Here is a 16360-nt window from a genome sequence, read left to right as displayed (position 1 = left end):
CCGCACGGGGGAGTGGCATGCGCACTTCCGCCTGCGTTCTCAAATCGCCGAAAAATCGTCCATACGGCCTTTAACTGTATCATTTTTTTGTAAATCTAAATTCATTTTAAATGTTTGATCCCTGTCTGCTGCCAGGTCCCTCTTGAAAAAGAGATGTGAATTTTTCCACCTTTCTATACCTCACTTTTTAAAATACATTTGCCATGTTTTGCCAAGATTTAAAACATGTTAATAGATTGTAATTGCATACATACTAGTCTCTCTAGTCTACAATCTAATAGTTGTTGTGCCATTGACCTGCAAATACCAGCATATTTGGAAGAACATGTGTGACATGTTGTGGAGGCCAATTTGAGGATGCTTGAACGGTGAAAGGATAAAATAGTTTGTTCTGAATTGTTTATATCCATGGTAGCAGTCCTTATGTCTCAAACCTATGCACACACATTAGTAGCCTACAGTGTAATACCGTATGTCCTGGATGGGGGCGCTGCGGTCGCGTTTCTTGGTCCACATCTTGAGTGAGATGGAGAGGAGCACCAGGAACTCTCCGTTCTTCATTCCCACAGCGAGCATGTCTCCGTCTGCGCTGTAGCTCACACAGCGCGCCGCGTGGCCCACACACACTTTGTTCAACAGCTTCTGAGAACACAAAAACACACAGGAAATACTTCAACTGAGCAAGTACATACAATCACAAGCAAGAAATACTTCAAGTACAGTACTGCATGTAGTACACACACAAGCAGTACACATGTGTGTTCTGAGGGGACAGTCAGGAGCCAGTGCTACAAAGGCTAAACAGACAAAACAATCTAATCTGGAGAAAATGTCTAATGCTTTTAAGGCTGCAGCAATCAAATTAGTTTAGTAATCAGTTAGCTAAAACTCCTCTAATTATAAAACAAATTGAGTGAATTTAGTGCTACTGAATATGTGGACTATAAAGAGACACATGGCTTGGGCTGCGAGGCTGTATAGTATAGTAAGTATAGTATAGTTATTATATAATTTTATGTCTATTTATTGTTGATAATAAGTGATGATAATATGTTGTGTTCACATGACATCACAACATGTTAGAATGCCTATAGTTTAAAACGGAGCAGGAACCGGTGAGAAATCACTGTTTAGCTGTCAGATTACAGACTTCTCTGTATGGTTCATATCTCTGTAATTACTGGGCTTCTCCACATGAAAACAACATCAACATTTTCTCTATCAGCAGAAATAAACAAAAGTGAAATAACGTTTTCACAACAGTCTCAGAAAATGGGACGATTATAAAAACTCCAAAGGTGTAATTGTTGTCAGTTAAAAGGACTTAAAACGTTAAGATTAATATTTGCTTGGGATTGTTTGTGTTTGTGGATCCAATCCCAAACAAAAAATGGTTTTCTATTTTGGAAATATCCTCAAAAATAGACCTTCACGCATAGAGTTATATGACGTCATTAAATTCTTGAACACGATCGCAGCCTATTAGTCTAATAAATGATGACACAATCGACACGTTTATAACCCGGTCTCAAGAGCGAGTGTGCAGAGCGCAGGGCAGCACCTTGTCACTGAGGTCCCACAGGCGGATGGTGCAGTCGTCAGAGGCGGTGATGCACAGCTCTTTGGACGGGTGAGTGGCCAGGCCCCACATGGCCCCGCGCCCGTGACTGTCCAGCAGGATGTTGGATGCTGCGTTCTTCTCTCCCACTTCAATGATCTCTCCATCTTTGGTCCCAACGAGGATCTTACCCTGAGGACACAACATGTACACTGAGGCTGAGACGATTTACATATCTGTATTTTAGATTCATACAGCACTAAGATGATAGTTACTCTTACTCTTTTTTGAGTCAAATTGATAAAAAATAGCTAAGCACAAATTTGAGAATGTAGGCTGCCATGGGTTCAGAAAAATATAAAAAATGCTGTGTAAATAAATGCTACTGTAAGTGTTAACAAAATCAATACAATACAATAAAACGCTACTTTTATTTTATTTTTCCAAGATCACAATTTGAGGCTTTCACACTATTTAAAAAAATAAATAATGAACATGTCAACATTTTTAATTTAGTTAGTTTAAAAAATCTGGCTTGTGTTATCAGCACATATGTTTCGTTCTATAGCTTTGTGAAGTGTGTTTTCTTTGATTTGAGGAAACTAGGAAAGGTCACCCTTGGGGATCGCGGGTGACTGGAGCCTATCCCAGTGACTTTGGGCCTTAACTCTTTACACTTTAGTAAAAATAAAAACATATCTGGGATATAACATAATTTGTGACATGACTGTAAACACAATACAAGTAACAGAATATTTTACAAAATACATTTTAATGCAGGTATTCAGTATTTTGAATACCTTCATTACCTGCATAAACTTATTACCAACATGGATTCTAGCATTAGTTAAAAAGCTATACAAGTCAAGTTTTGACATAATTTAACAAACCTGTAGTTGTAATTTTGTTTTATTCTTTCAGTCTTATTCTTAGGGTTAGGATTAGCACACATAAAGAGCAGCTTTACCTTCCCTCTGCAGACAGATCGCACACACTCCACCTGCTGGCCAGTCTCTAACTGAAAGGCCCTGCAGCGCTTCATCTCCTGGTCCCACAGCTTCACCGCCCCGCCCTCTTTTGTCCTGAGAAAATACAACAACAAACAAACAAACAATGAACAAACTCACGTGGGGACTTCATAAAGGCCCAGAGTACAAGAGAAGACAAAATATGTGTCAAAACTATTCAATTTTATTGCACAAAGCACACATTGTGTTTTCTCACACACTGTAAAACGATATAATTGATCCTTCTTTGTACAAAAGACTGACACACATGCTCCAGTGTGGTATTGTTGCTCTTTTATAGGTTTCAAAGTCCGTCACTGTCACTAAGAGAATAAGGAAATGACTTTTTATTGGACAAGTCCTAAGAAGTTTCACCAAAGTCAGAGCATATAATAGTGCACTATAGATAGAAGAGTTAAAACTAGTTTACTTTTAGGGGTGTGTATCCCAAACTTGACGGTGACGGCTCTGCATTTCGGCGTGTCAGTGCAACGTATCGCACATCTTGTCTCATTTGCTCTTTGAAATTTTTTATTGAATTTATGAGGCCAATTTTCATTTGACCATCTTTTACAACATGGTAGAAAATCTTTATTATTTTTGTTATCCAGACTTTAACTCTCAGATCTAGGCTGGTAGGTGCAAAACTTTGATTGTAAGCAGAGTCCCAAGGGGGATGATAGACGTTTGGAGAAATGTGCGCACATTACGTGACAGACGTGTTTAGAGCAACAGAAAAACACCCAGTACCAACACAGGGTTAAGCTCTAAATTCAAAAGAGCAGTAGAGGAATGGGTCAGCCTGCCTCTGTGCCCCTCACATGTTGGGTCAGCCTGCCTCTGTGCCCCTCACATGTTGGGTCAGCCTGCCTCTGTGCCCCTCACATGTTGGGTCAGCCTGCCTCTGTGCCCCTCACATGTTGGGTCAGCCTGCCTCTGTGCCCCTCACATGTTGGGTCAGCCTGCCTCTGTGCCCCTCACATGTTGGGTCAGCCTGCCTCTGTGCCCCTCACATGTTGGGTCAGCCTGCCTCTGTGCCCCTCACATGTTGGGTCAGCCTGCCTCTGTGCCCCTCACATGTTGGGTCAGCCTGCCTCTGTGCCCCTCACATGTTGGGTCAGCCTGCCTCTGTGCCCCTCACATGTTGGGTCAGCCTGCTTCTGTGCCCCTCACATGTTGGGTCAGCCTGCTTCTGTGCCCCTCACATGTTGGGTCAGCCTGCTTCTGTGCCCCTCACATGTTGGGTCAGCCTGCCTCTGTGCCCCTCACATGTTGGGTCAGCCTGCTTCTGTGCCCCTCACATGTTGGGTCAGCCTGCTTCTGTGCCCCTCACATGTTGGGTCAGCCTGCCTCTGTGCCCCTCACATGTTTGGTATGCCTGCCTCTGTGCCCCTCACATGTTGGGTCAGCCTGCCTCTGTGCCCCTCACATGTTGGGTCAGCCTGCTTCTGTGCCCCTCACATGTTGGGTCAGCCTGCTTCTGTGCCCCTCACATGTTTGGTATGCCTGCCTCTGTGCCCCTCACATATTGGCCTGCTTCTGTGCCCCTCACATGTTGGGTCAGCCTGCCTCTGTGCCCCTCACATGTTGGGTCAGCCTGCCTCTGTGCCCCTCACATGTTGGGTCAGCCTGCCTCTGTGCCCCTCACATGTTGGGTCAGCCTGCCTCTGTGCCCCTCACATGTTGGGTCAGCCTGCCTCTGTGCCCCTCACATGTTGGCCTGCCTCTGTGCCCCTCAAATGTTGGGTCAGCCTGCCTCTGTGCCCCTCACATGTTGGCCTGCCTCTGTGCCCCTCACATGTTGGCCTGCCTCTGTGCCCCTCACATGTTGGCCTGCCTCTGTGCCCCTCACATGTTGGCCTGCCTCTGTGCCCCTCACATGTTGGGTCAGCCTGCCTCTGTGCCCCTCACATGTTGGGTCAGCCTGCCTCTGTGCCCCTCACATGTTGGGTCAGCCTGCCTCTGTGCCCCTCACATGTTGGGTCAGCCTGCCTCTGTGCCCCTCACATGTTGGGTCAGCCTGCCTCTGTGCCCCTCACATGTTGGGTCAGCCTGCTTCGGTGGGTGAGGGTTTGGGAAAAAGCCTTTACGATACAAATCAGGTTAGAAAACATTAGGGCTGCAGAAATTGGGAAAACGATCTAATTGTGATGTTTGTTTTGAGATTGCAATTCAATTTGCAATTTATGTTTTAATAATCAGATTCTGTTCAAAGTTCAGGGTTTAAAAGCATCCAGGGGAGTTGACAAAAGGACTGAAAAAGGCTTCAACTGACAAAATAATGTTTGTACAGGTCCAAACTACAGGCTTAGTATCTTTTTATGCAGAATAAGACAGAATATTAAGTTGTTTGTGAAGGAAATGCTACAAAATTGCAGCTTTTGCGATTTGAAAATGCGTCCATTCAAAGTGCTATTTCAATTGCGATGAATCTTGCAGCTCCAGTATTCACAGTTTGAATAGTATATGTGTATTCATGTGTGTGTTGAGGATTGTAGAGTCCTACTCACGGCCTCTCTTTGCCCCCGGTCACAATGAGGCCGTCCCTCAGGGTGGTGTACATGGTGAAGACAGGGCCAGTGTGGGCCTTGGCCACCACCCTCAGCAGGAAGTGCTCCCTCCACACGTACACGTCGCCGTTTATGCCCCCCGTGAACGTCAGGTTATTCTGACACAGGGACACACAACACGACACCAAAGGTTAAATTGGAGATTCTAATAATATATCACAACGCAAAGTCCTGAGCATATATGCTATTGTTGCAGCAGAAACGCAGTAAAAACAACACAGACCATGATCCTTTGCTACATTTCAGTGCAGCAAATGTGAAGAAAACTACTGCTATTCAAAGCTTTATTATATTTTTACTCTTGTACTCTGCTATATTTACATGCAAACCAAATCTGGATTTATCAGATTATTAAATCATATGACAATTCGGTGATAATGATACCATAAAATGGATCATAATATGGATATTATTGATACAAAAATACTGGACAACTGGTTTTACAAATCTAATTAAATGTTGGGAGCATTACGTTACCTTATATTAGGGATGCCACTAACGATTATTTTAGTAATCAATTGTTCAGTAAATTCGTTTTTCGAATTTTCAACAAGTCCAAATGAGACTTACGAATAGTGTATTATTGGTCAAATCAGAACTAGTTTATTCTTTTTTGTTTTTGTTTGTAATGGTATTGTTAACATTAGAGCTTGAATTGAATGAATATCCAATTGTATGAAAGAGTCAATGATAAGTCTTTTTTTTTAAATTATCAAAATGTTAATAAATAAATAGGAATAATTGAACTATTTTGTGAGTTGATTGTGTCTGTGTGATGCAACGATTAAAAGCTTGTTTGTGTTCATGAAATTAGGATTGAAAGCCATAGCGGATTGTTTTTTTTATTTTTTACTGTGATCAATAAATACTAGGAAAAAAATATTATTAAATTATTTAACCCTAATTGCCATGATCCCTCGGTTTTGTATAGTGACGCATGAGCGGGTACTCACTGCTCCAAATGCCACAGAGAGCATGGTCTGCAGTCGGCCGTCCTCCACCGTGCCCACCACGCCCTTCTTGTACATGAGCGCACCTCCAGCCAGCGTCCAGAACTTCACGTGTTTGATGCCCACAGACACAAACTGAGTGTCCGAGTCGGGCCTGAACTCCACCACAAAAATCCGGTCTGGATGCCCCGCCCTACAGCACACACGGCTCCCTGTAATGCACACACAGCCAGGTCAGTGGGTTAAACATCTGCCAATGAACTGCAAATTCAATCTAATGTAGTAGAACAAAAATCCTCCAGTTAGATCATTTTGACCAATATTCTGGCTCAACATCTGGGGAACGGTTCCACTGCTCCTGACAGTTTTCACATTTTAAAGGAAACATGTTATGCAAAGAAAAAGGCACCAACCTGACCAGCCAGTATGGATTGAATGACATAATAGGCCATTTGTGCAGCAGTTGCTCTGTTACTTTTGCTATTAAACCTACAATTCAGTCTTCACTTCTTTATCGAATCAAATCAAACAAGGACTCGAGTGTCGCTGCTCTCTCTCCATAGCATGGGCAGCTACCAAAGCCACAGTTTAAGCAGACAGAGCGATCAGGGGCACAGCTGGGAGCAGTTCTAGCCTCATATTCAATTAGAAACCATGAAAAAGAGAGAATGAAACAAGACGTGCGATGTGTACAGATGCAGTGGCGAACTGTGGAGCTGACACCACGGCGTGCGCAAAGCCAAAGCGGTTCAACTTACAAATGTCTCAAGTGTTTTCTAGAGCCTCGATCTGTTCTGGAGAAGAGCAGGAGATGGGCTTCAGGTGACGCTGGAGCAGGGGCAGTGCAGGGACATTTAGGAGCTGTAGGGGGCCCTCATAATAAACATAAAGAGTAATGAGTGAGGGGTGCACGGTGGCAAAGGCGGATAGCGCTCTTGCGCTCTCATAGGTTCGATTCCCGGACCAGACCAACATCACATGATCTCTCTGGGTGGAGTCTGCATGTTCTCCCCGTGTTACCGTGGGTTCTCTCCGGGTTCTCCGGCTCCTCCCACCGTCCAAAGACATGCATGTGTTAGGCAAAATTGGTGACTCTAAATTGGCCCTAGTGAATGAATGTGAGCGTGAACTGTCTGTAATGTCTATGTCTCTGTGTTGGCCCTGCGACAAGTTGGCCACTGTCCAGGGCGTACCCCGCCTAAGGCCCGAAGTCACTGGGATAGGCTCCAGTCACCCGCGACCCCGAAAGGGACCAAGCGGTAGAAAATGGATGGATGGATGGAGTAATGAGTTGCTAATAATATTACATTTACAATTTTTTTTTGTAAACTTAAAAAATAGTCACCTTAAGGTTGTGTTACAGACATCAAACACCTACGTATCTTTTACATGTTTGAAGTGGGTTGGGGAAGTGGGGGTATCGCTGAGCATCTCTGCACCCAAACATAACATTGTTCCCCTTGTCATTAAACCAATCGAGGTTGTATTACAGGCATAATTGGGTAATTCTTATTCTCCTGTGGATAAGACGCTATTGCTCCGTCGGTCCAGGTCTTCACCGCTCCTCGTGTCACAGCCACTAAAATTCAATTGCTTGTTCAGCAACTTTATTTTCTTAAAAAGTGACACAGGTAGGATCCGACAGCGTTACTTTACTTGCCATTTTGGCATTTTTTATTTATATTACTCACTACTGTGAATTGCAGCTGTCCATAGATGACGTAATATTAAGGGTTTATGTTTTCAACACAGACGTACACGGAATTAATTTTTAAGCTTGTCGTTTTAAATCAATGTTGCAATTTAAGATTTCCAAAATACAACACAATGATCCACTTTATAGTTGAAGACAAAGCATAATAGTTCTTCTTTAAATAAATAAACTTTAATGAGCTTTTGTTTCCTGATCATTAGTTTGCTCCTCCGTGGTTGCATAATCCTGTATTGTCCTGCAACTGAGGCTCACATCCCTGTACTTAGTTGTGATTGTTTAAAAACTTAACACTCCGAGTGACACATGTTGTGAAATGTCACTATGTTCAGTTCTGTAGTTTGTCAATGGACTTGTTTCTATGACTAAGCTGTTTTAGATCAATATTACAGTTTACAATGAAAGTGTAAAACAATGATCTCTTTATGTTTTAGTTCAAAAGTACTAAAAAAAAGCACAATCAATTCTGTAATTAATGGCTTTATCATACCTGGAAAATAAGTCTCAATCCTCAGTTCAAAGCCTTGCGACCCACGGGAGGTTCCAACACCCTCTTTGGGAACGACTCACAGCCAATTATGTCTTGCACGATGACACAAAAACAACATACAGTACTTTGTCTATAGCAGTCAGAAAACTGTCGTGATTTTCGTAAGTGAACCTTGCTGGTCCATCTAAGTCAAAAAGGTGTCAAACATGTGGCCCGGGGGCGGGGCCAGATGTTTTTTGTAATTTATATTTATTAATAAATTAAGATATATAGCATTTATCGCTAGAACTATGAGTCCCACAGTTCTATGCTGGAGCAGGTGCTGAGGGCTGAGAAGTGCCGATGCACACTAAACTTTACAGACTTTAGCAGAGATCTGAGCAGGGAAAGAGACGTGTGGTTTTGGGAAACACGTGGAAGAAAGAAAGGAGACGGATTTGTGGATGTTAGAGCTGTGCTAAAAGCGTTAATGATGCTCTGTGCGGAAAACATCCACACAAGTGCAAACCTGGACAGAGCAGGAGCCACAAGTAAAAACACAGGTCAGAGTGTAAGAAAATATGAACATGACAGTGAAGCTGCTGTGAGCTGACTGTCCACCCTAATGTGACTGTGAACTCAAACACACTCTTTAATTCACTACATGAATCATTTGTCTTTAAAATAATCTTAAACTATAAAAATAATAAGCTCAAATTGAGTTGGTGCAGCAACAACCAACATGTCTGTGATATCAGCATTTCATATCTGAAATCATATATTCATATATTCAAATCATAAGTCCATGTTCCCGTTTCTGCACGTTCGGCCCCTGACCCAGCCTGAGCAGAGAATTTCGGCCCGTGGCCCAAAATGAGCTTGACAGCCCTGATCTAAGTGACCTGCTTTGGCTCCTGGAGATTATTAGACAAGAGAGAACGCAGACTCAATTGAAAACAAAATGAGAAAAAGCTGATACACACAGAAAATAATAATTTCACACTAAACGCTGATGTGATCCTGTTTTATCCAGCCAGAGCTTCTCAAAATGAGGAGCCCACATGTTTAGGGGTTATTGAAAAATGTCATGCCAATGTCCAGATACTAAATGTTCGCTTCCTGTTGTCATTTCACAGGATGTGCCAAGATGAACATTGACTTGTTACACTGTGTTCCAAATTACTATGCAAATGATATTTTTATGATTTGCCAAATAGTCAATATAAATCACAGCAAGGAGGAGGCGGAGTCATGTGTTAAACCGGAAGCATGGGGAGAGAGCTGGTCGGTCCCTTTAGGGGAAATGACCTCTGCAAAGTTTGTGGAGTTTATGACTGACCACTTTGTTCCATGGTACAAAAAGAACCGTGCTTTCTGCAGGACAATGCACCATCTCATGCTGCTGTGGACATAAAAGAGGAGAAACTCATGGTGTGGCCCCCACCCTCCCCTGACCTCAACCCTATTGAGAAGCTTTGGATTATCCTCAAGTGAAACATCTATGAGGGATGAGGCAGTTCACATCCAAACAGCAGCTCTGGGAGGATATTCTGACATCCTGCAAACTCAAGCAGAAACTCTCCACAAGCTCACAAGTTCAAAGGATGCAATAATTGTGAAGCTCCAGTCAAATAAGGGGCCCAATGTTCAAATGTTACGTGTCCTGTTCAGATGTTTAGATTAGAATAGGTTTTGAGATCAGTAAATATTATATCAAATATAGTAAATATTAAATATGACCTGCTTCTAATTTAACAAATTACCATTTTCAGTTCTTTACAACACCCCAAAACTGCCACTGGGTGGAGAGGTGAAGAGGAAAACTAGAGGGGCAAGAGACGTGGAGAGGTGCAGAGGAAAATACATCTAACATTATCCAAAACCTAGGCATTTCATAAAGATATGCAATAAAGGTGCAGAGAAGTGAAATAAATGCATAAAGGAGAGAGGATAAACCAGTAGTTCCTTGCTTACTCATCTCACAGAGCCACAAACTGGGAATTACTAAACGTCTTTTAGTGAATTGCTGGTAAATTCAGGTACAATTTATCTTTTATTTATTAAGAAAACATGAGTTATGTTCGGGCTCTGCCTCTGGACCCAGAGCCAAAGCGCGCCACAGCATAGCGGTCTGAGGGAAAAGGGGTTGTTGAATCGTGACTGTATCAAACAATACAGTACAATACAATACAATCAGAGAACCTTGTCCCACATGTGCACAGACCTTCTTGCCAGCGCCACACAGTGATGGTGTGGTCCGGCTCCACTCCCACCGACAGAAGCAGTTTTCCAGTGGCGCTGAAATTGACATATCCCACCCCTTTGCTGTGGGGGCAGCGCAGGATGGACAGCGTCTGCTTACTCAGGGCGTCCCAGATGTGGATGGAGGGGGTGCTGCCTGAGGGGGGGGAGAAGGAGGAGTCATGATTTAGTCACATGTCAGAGTAAAGAAAATACAAGATGAGTGTCACTGAAGGACAGAGGGGACAACCAGGACAAAACAGAGCAGTCAGGGCATCAAGGCAGCCTGCAGACGCCCCAGGAGCCACACAGCCGCGCTAACATCCTTAGCATTCTTTACGGTCCACATCTACTGTACTTTTCAGATTTTTCATTGCATTTGTTTAAATAAGAAAAATAATTTGATTAGTTTATGCCTATAAAATGTAAGTCTAAATTCAACCATGAAGACCATTTCCTTCATATCTTGCATCACCTGTAGGTCAACCAGGGACTGCACAGCCTGCTACCTTTGCCTCTCAACCAATCACCACTCAAGGTACCCAAATTCTGTATTCTCTTTCTAGGCTTTTTTTTTTTTGGTGTTCTTTCAGTTCAATTTATCATCTGAATGAATAACACTGCAATTCATAATTATTTTTTACCTTCACTTGAAAATAAATCACAGTACACTTTAAAAATGTATTGTGTTATTCCCCCCCCCCCCCCCCCGTTTCAATTTAATTCAAAGTAAACATTTAACATTGCTAAAATTTTTAAAAATGTAAGTATAAGTAAACATAAGTATCAATGGGTTTTATAGAGATTAAAACCCATGGATTTAGATTTAGAGTGAGAAATTAGGACCATTACTATATTGATTAACAATTGAAAACTAAAGTCCTCTAAATGTTGCATTTAACAGGAAGGTGAACCCATGAATAGACTCACTAGTCACTCCTTCTGCTGCTGTTTGATCACTTTGGGGTTTTTGTCAAGAAGATTGTTAAGTGTGACATCACGGTTCAGTTGTTCAGAGTTCTATTGAGATAAACAGCAGAAACATTTCGTCTGAACCTCCTGGGTTAATTTAAGACATATTAGCGCTTTCACACTAAATATCAGTGGGTGTAATTATTATTATTTTTTTAATGTTCATTTTGGGGTGCACGGTGGCAAAGGCGGTTAGCGCTCTTGCCTCCAAGAAGGAGCTCATGGGTTCAATTCCTGGACCAGACCAACATCACATGGTCTCTCTGGGTGGAGTCTGCATGTTCTCCGTGGGTTCTCTCCGGGTTCTCCGGCTCCTCCCACCGTCCAAAGACATGCATGTGTTAGGTAAGATTGGTGACTCTAAATTGGCCCTAGTGAATGAATGTGAGAGTGAACTGTCTGTAATGTCTATGTCTCTTGGCCCTGCGACAAGTTGGCCACTGTCCAGGATGTACCCCGCCTAAGGCCCGAAGTCACTGGGATAGGCTCCAGTCACCCGCGACCCCAAAAGGGAACAAGCGGTAGAAAATGGATGGATGTTGTTCGTTTTAGAATTATATTTTTAGGCCTGGATTATAATGGGAAAAGTAATGACAAATCAGGAGGAAAACAATGAGCTGTTATATTAGGCTATTAATGAAAGCCTACATTGTGTTTCTATAGCCTAATTATGGTTAAACAAAAATCAAAACCTGTTTAATACTGACAATAAAAATAATTAACTAAATTATACAATAATTTAGATCTATATGTAGATCTTCGGGCTTTGTTGAATATAAAACTAGCTTGTGAGCCGACGAAAATGTGTGGGCACCCCTGCATTAGGCGCGTTCGAGATAAGTAAAACCTACACAGATCCGATCCGGTTTAACCGTGCTGGAGCTCACAAGGCTGCTTCACTTCAACTCCCGCTGATCATCCAGACAAGCCGCTGCTGAACTCGAACACCCCTACTGACAAATAAGATGAATACTTCACCGAAGCACATTTCTGTTTTTATAAAGAGTCTCAAAGCTAATGCTAGTTTTGAAGGATAATAAATATTAAAATAACACCACAAATAATCAATTTGAGCAATGTTGTGCAAAGAGCTAATTGCACGGGAAAATATGACATCATACTGCTAAAATATCTACCAGCCTTTTCCCATTTTTTTTTTTTTTGTTATTGTCTATTTTTGTCTGTCCTGGTTGAATTCCTGTGTGTACAGAGGATGCCGGCTCTGCCTTGGGCTCCTGGGGGCCTCTGCGATGGGGAGGCGGTGCGGTTGTTACCTGGAAACTCGCTGCAGTCACCTGAAGTGTGAGGAGAGCGATGGTGGTAAATGAGGCCAGCCAAACACACAGAAAAACAAAAGAACAAAACCAAAACATGAAAACCTGAGGGCTCATGCATGTGTAAAAAGGGTTCAAAGAAATAGCAACTCAACTTAATGTTTTATGTAATTATTATTGTCAAGAGAAATTTGGATTTAATTTAATCACTTTTTCATGTTATGAACCAAGAAGATAAATAGTCTAGTGGAAAGATGGAGAATTACACTTCACCTCACACAATCAGTTGAATAAACTTCAGCTTTTAACCGCTCTTATTTTAAAATCCAGCTTCACAGTTTACTAACTTAATACAAAAACATTTGATCCCAAATGGACCATTCTGCTCGTTTTTTCTGGTAAAGCTCAGGATCATTCTAAAACTGTTCAAGCGAAGTAAGATTTATTCCTGTTTTGTCCATGAATTAATATGTTTAAGACATGTTTAACACATTTTTGTTGGCGTGACATAATATCGTCTGGATATCGTTAGTGGGATGCTCCAGAAAAATATAGAGATATTCATTTTTGTCAGTAACTCCCACCCCTCGCACCAGGTCTAGAGTGTATTAGTGAGCTCAGGTCAGTGGTAAAACAAGCGGGTCAAACAGAAGCAGGAGTAAAGCAGGACCCTGAGGGCACATTAGTAACACACATACACACGCACACACACACACACACACGCGCACACGCGCACACTCACACTCACGCACACAAACATACACACACACACACGCACACAAGCAGCACACACAAACAGTGAGAGTACCGATCTGGCCCGTGGCGATGGTGTTCTTGTATTTGGGGTGCTGATTCACTGTCAGACACAGGATGTCATCTGTGTGCTCCTGGTAGAAGCTCTGGGTCCCTGCACATAAAACACAAACACATTACAACTTACATTTGTAGCCACAGCTGCCCTGGGGCTGATCGACAAAAGCCTGGCTGCCCTCACGTGCCAAGAGTTTCTCTGACAACCACTAAACGCCACATTCACAGAGACGATGTTGAGGTGGATGAGGGTTAGTCCGATGTATGTATGTATGTATGTATGTATGTATGTATATATATATTTATTGCCAGTAATCAGCTTTTTAATTGTGTCCTCTGTCAGTAAAACCATGTGGTTTGGAGCACATTTTGACATCTTTTGTGTTAAATGACAATTAATAAAATCTGGATGTCACATTAAGGAAATTAATATGAAAGCCATTTTTATTTGTCTTTAATAAATCAATGGAATCCTTCATTTGTCCAGGAGTGGTCTATTGTAGAAAAGGTTTCACTATTTTCACTGTATCAGCTAATTCACCCATGCATCGACATCTAATACTAAAACTAATAGCAACTAATGACTCATTTGAAAACAGTGAGGTAAACATTTTGAAAAGAGAGCTTAAAAGAAGAGGTAAGGGGGCAATTTTGCTCCTCTCTCTACAATAGCCTCATTTCAACTTAAAATCAGACCTGTCAAATGCTAATGAGACGCTTGACATGATCTTTCAGTTGCAACACAGTATTTAAACCCATCTGATGCAGTGAGAGGCTTCTGAAGCAACCATGTGGAAAGACAAATCCTGTGGTCATGGACGAGATGTCAGTGTGTTTGAGAAGTGTCAAATCATTGGCATCAAGCAAAAAAAACATCTAATGAGAAGCAGAAACTCATCTACTCCAGATCTGAACCCCAATGAGAGTGTTTGGGACGAGCTGGCTTTGTGCAGTGGTCACTCTCTCATCATAAACACAAGGTCAACTGGTGAAAAGTAAGGCAACACTTAATGGAAATCACACACACACACACACACACACACACACACACACACACACACACACACACACACACACACACACACACACACACACACACACACACACACACACACACACACACACACACACACACACACACACACACACACACACACACACACACACACACACACACACACACACACACACACACACACACACACACACACACACACACACACACACACACACACACACACACACACACACACACACACACACACACACACACACACACACACACACAATATGAGTGGGATTCGGGTTTTAGGTCTGACTGCCCGCTTCTGTCCGAGCCCATGTCAATACTGCCCAATCCCAAAGCATTTGGAGAAGACAATAAGTGGTAAGGTGTTGCTATGGTTACCATTGCTGAAGCTGTGCACGATGGCCGTCGCAGCGGTGTGGTAGACGATCTCTGCGCCGTCGTTGAGGTAGTGCAGGTTGTTCCGACAGTCGTAGCCCCTAAATCCAAACACGTGCTCCAGCTCCAGATCCTACAGACACACATTTACAAATGAATAACACATGAAAATCTTTTATGACTTGGATATAACTAGGGCTGTCAAAGTCAATTGACAGCACTAGATAACAAACCTCTATCACTCGCTTCTTCTTGGACACGTTGTTCTTCTGCAGCTTTTCTGGCTGTGGCGTTGCTCGACTCACTGGAGGCCTACAAAACAAGCAATTTATGGATTTTTTAACATTTTGATTAAGATTTAAACATTTTATTTTATTAGAAAGATAACTTTAGAAAGACAAACAGACAGGTGGAGGAACCGAGGACACCACAACCATTGTATGTCAACCACGCTTTTAGTACGCCTTTAGAACCACTATCAATGAGGAAGACATCAGGATGCAAACTTGGAGTGAGTGAGTTTGGAAAGTTTTTGATCCATGGGAAGAATGCAAAAATAAAGCTGCTAAAATCTTAGGCTAATGCCAAGAATGCCCAAATGCAGTAGCATGGAAGGACAGGTGGACAGAGTTACCTGGATCCCCTGGAGAGCAGAGGGACAGAACCAAGTAAAAAGCTTTTAGAAAGACACAAAGACAACCCAGGCACACCTATGCACACGTTACAAAAAAGAAACAATATCCAAAAACTGAAACAAACATAAATTTCCAAGTTATAACTAAAATTAAATAAATCTGGAGGAGTATTTGAAATATTTTTTTGTGTTTCGATGTCTTCCACCTGTTACACACACAGAGAACATAAAGAACATACACACGCTTTTAGATTGAGCGGCTGTGGCAAAGCTACATGCTAGCGCAATGCTCCCATGCTAATGTACCATCAGCGCAGGCTGCAGAGGCTAAGGTGCGCAGACAATATATGCTAAATGTGTTTCTTCAGCTCCTGTTCATTCAGGCAGAGAATAGTCAGCAAGAAATCAGAACTCGTTTCTTTTGAGAACATTTTCTCAAAGAAATTTCTATAAAAAATTGTCTATGTACTTTCTGATATTTGCGTATCATGTTGCTATCGTTCCCAGGACACACATGGCCTGATGCTAATGCTAACAGCTCTAAAAGTCCTGTTATACTTACTTGACAATGCCCTGCCTCCAGGGGAATGCAAGTTAAAAGACAACACACATATTAAGAGTTTCCACAGGCAAAATCAACACTCAACAAGTAAGGGTACCCAATTGGGACACAAACGCATTTCATTTTTTGGTTGAAATTTTTCTCATCTGTCCATGTAAAAGAAAAATCAGAGCACCCTTTAGTGTGCCATTTCTTAT

At 42.2% G+C, this 16360-nt stretch overlaps 1 protein-coding gene across 4 annotated transcripts in view; it reads right to left on the bottom strand.

Moving 5' to 3' along the window:
- LOC140351606 (echinoderm microtubule-associated protein-like 6) overlaps nt 1-16360 on the bottom strand; it is a 108832-nt gene that overhangs the window by 6146 nt on the left and 86326 nt on the right. The window contains exons 30-40 of one of the 4 annotated variants that reach the window (XM_072437498.1): nt 16164-16178; nt 15201-15279; nt 14971-15100; nt 13561-13659; nt 12753-12773; nt 10490-10663; nt 6089-6297; nt 5076-5233; nt 2526-2640; nt 1562-1750; nt 470-642 (exon numbers count right to left, since the gene is read on the bottom strand). In XM_072437498.1, the coding sequence (XP_072293599.1) occupies nt 470-642; nt 1562-1750; nt 2526-2640; nt 5076-5233; nt 6089-6297; nt 10490-10663; nt 12753-12773; nt 13561-13659; nt 14971-15100; nt 15201-15279; nt 16164-16178 (1362 nt within the window). The remainder of the gene's footprint in view (nt 1-469; nt 643-1561; nt 1751-2525; nt 2641-5075; nt 5234-6088; nt 6298-10489; nt 10664-12752; nt 12774-13560; nt 13660-14970; nt 15101-15200; nt 15280-16163; nt 16179-16360) is intronic. The other 3 variants (XM_072437501.1, XM_072437499.1, XM_072437502.1) reach the window with 3 other exon arrangements.

Source organism: Eucyclogobius newberryi, unplaced genomic scaffold, assembly GCF_026437365.1.
Source record: "Eucyclogobius newberryi isolate DKJ021-1_F unplaced genomic scaffold, fEucNew1.0.hap1 SCAF_8, whole genome shotgun sequence".
NCBI lineage: Eukaryota > Metazoa > Chordata > Actinopteri > Gobiiformes > Gobiidae > Eucyclogobius > Eucyclogobius newberryi.
The sequence above is the reverse complement of the archived record's forward strand: the minus strand, read 5'-3'. Positions and strand labels throughout refer to the sequence as shown.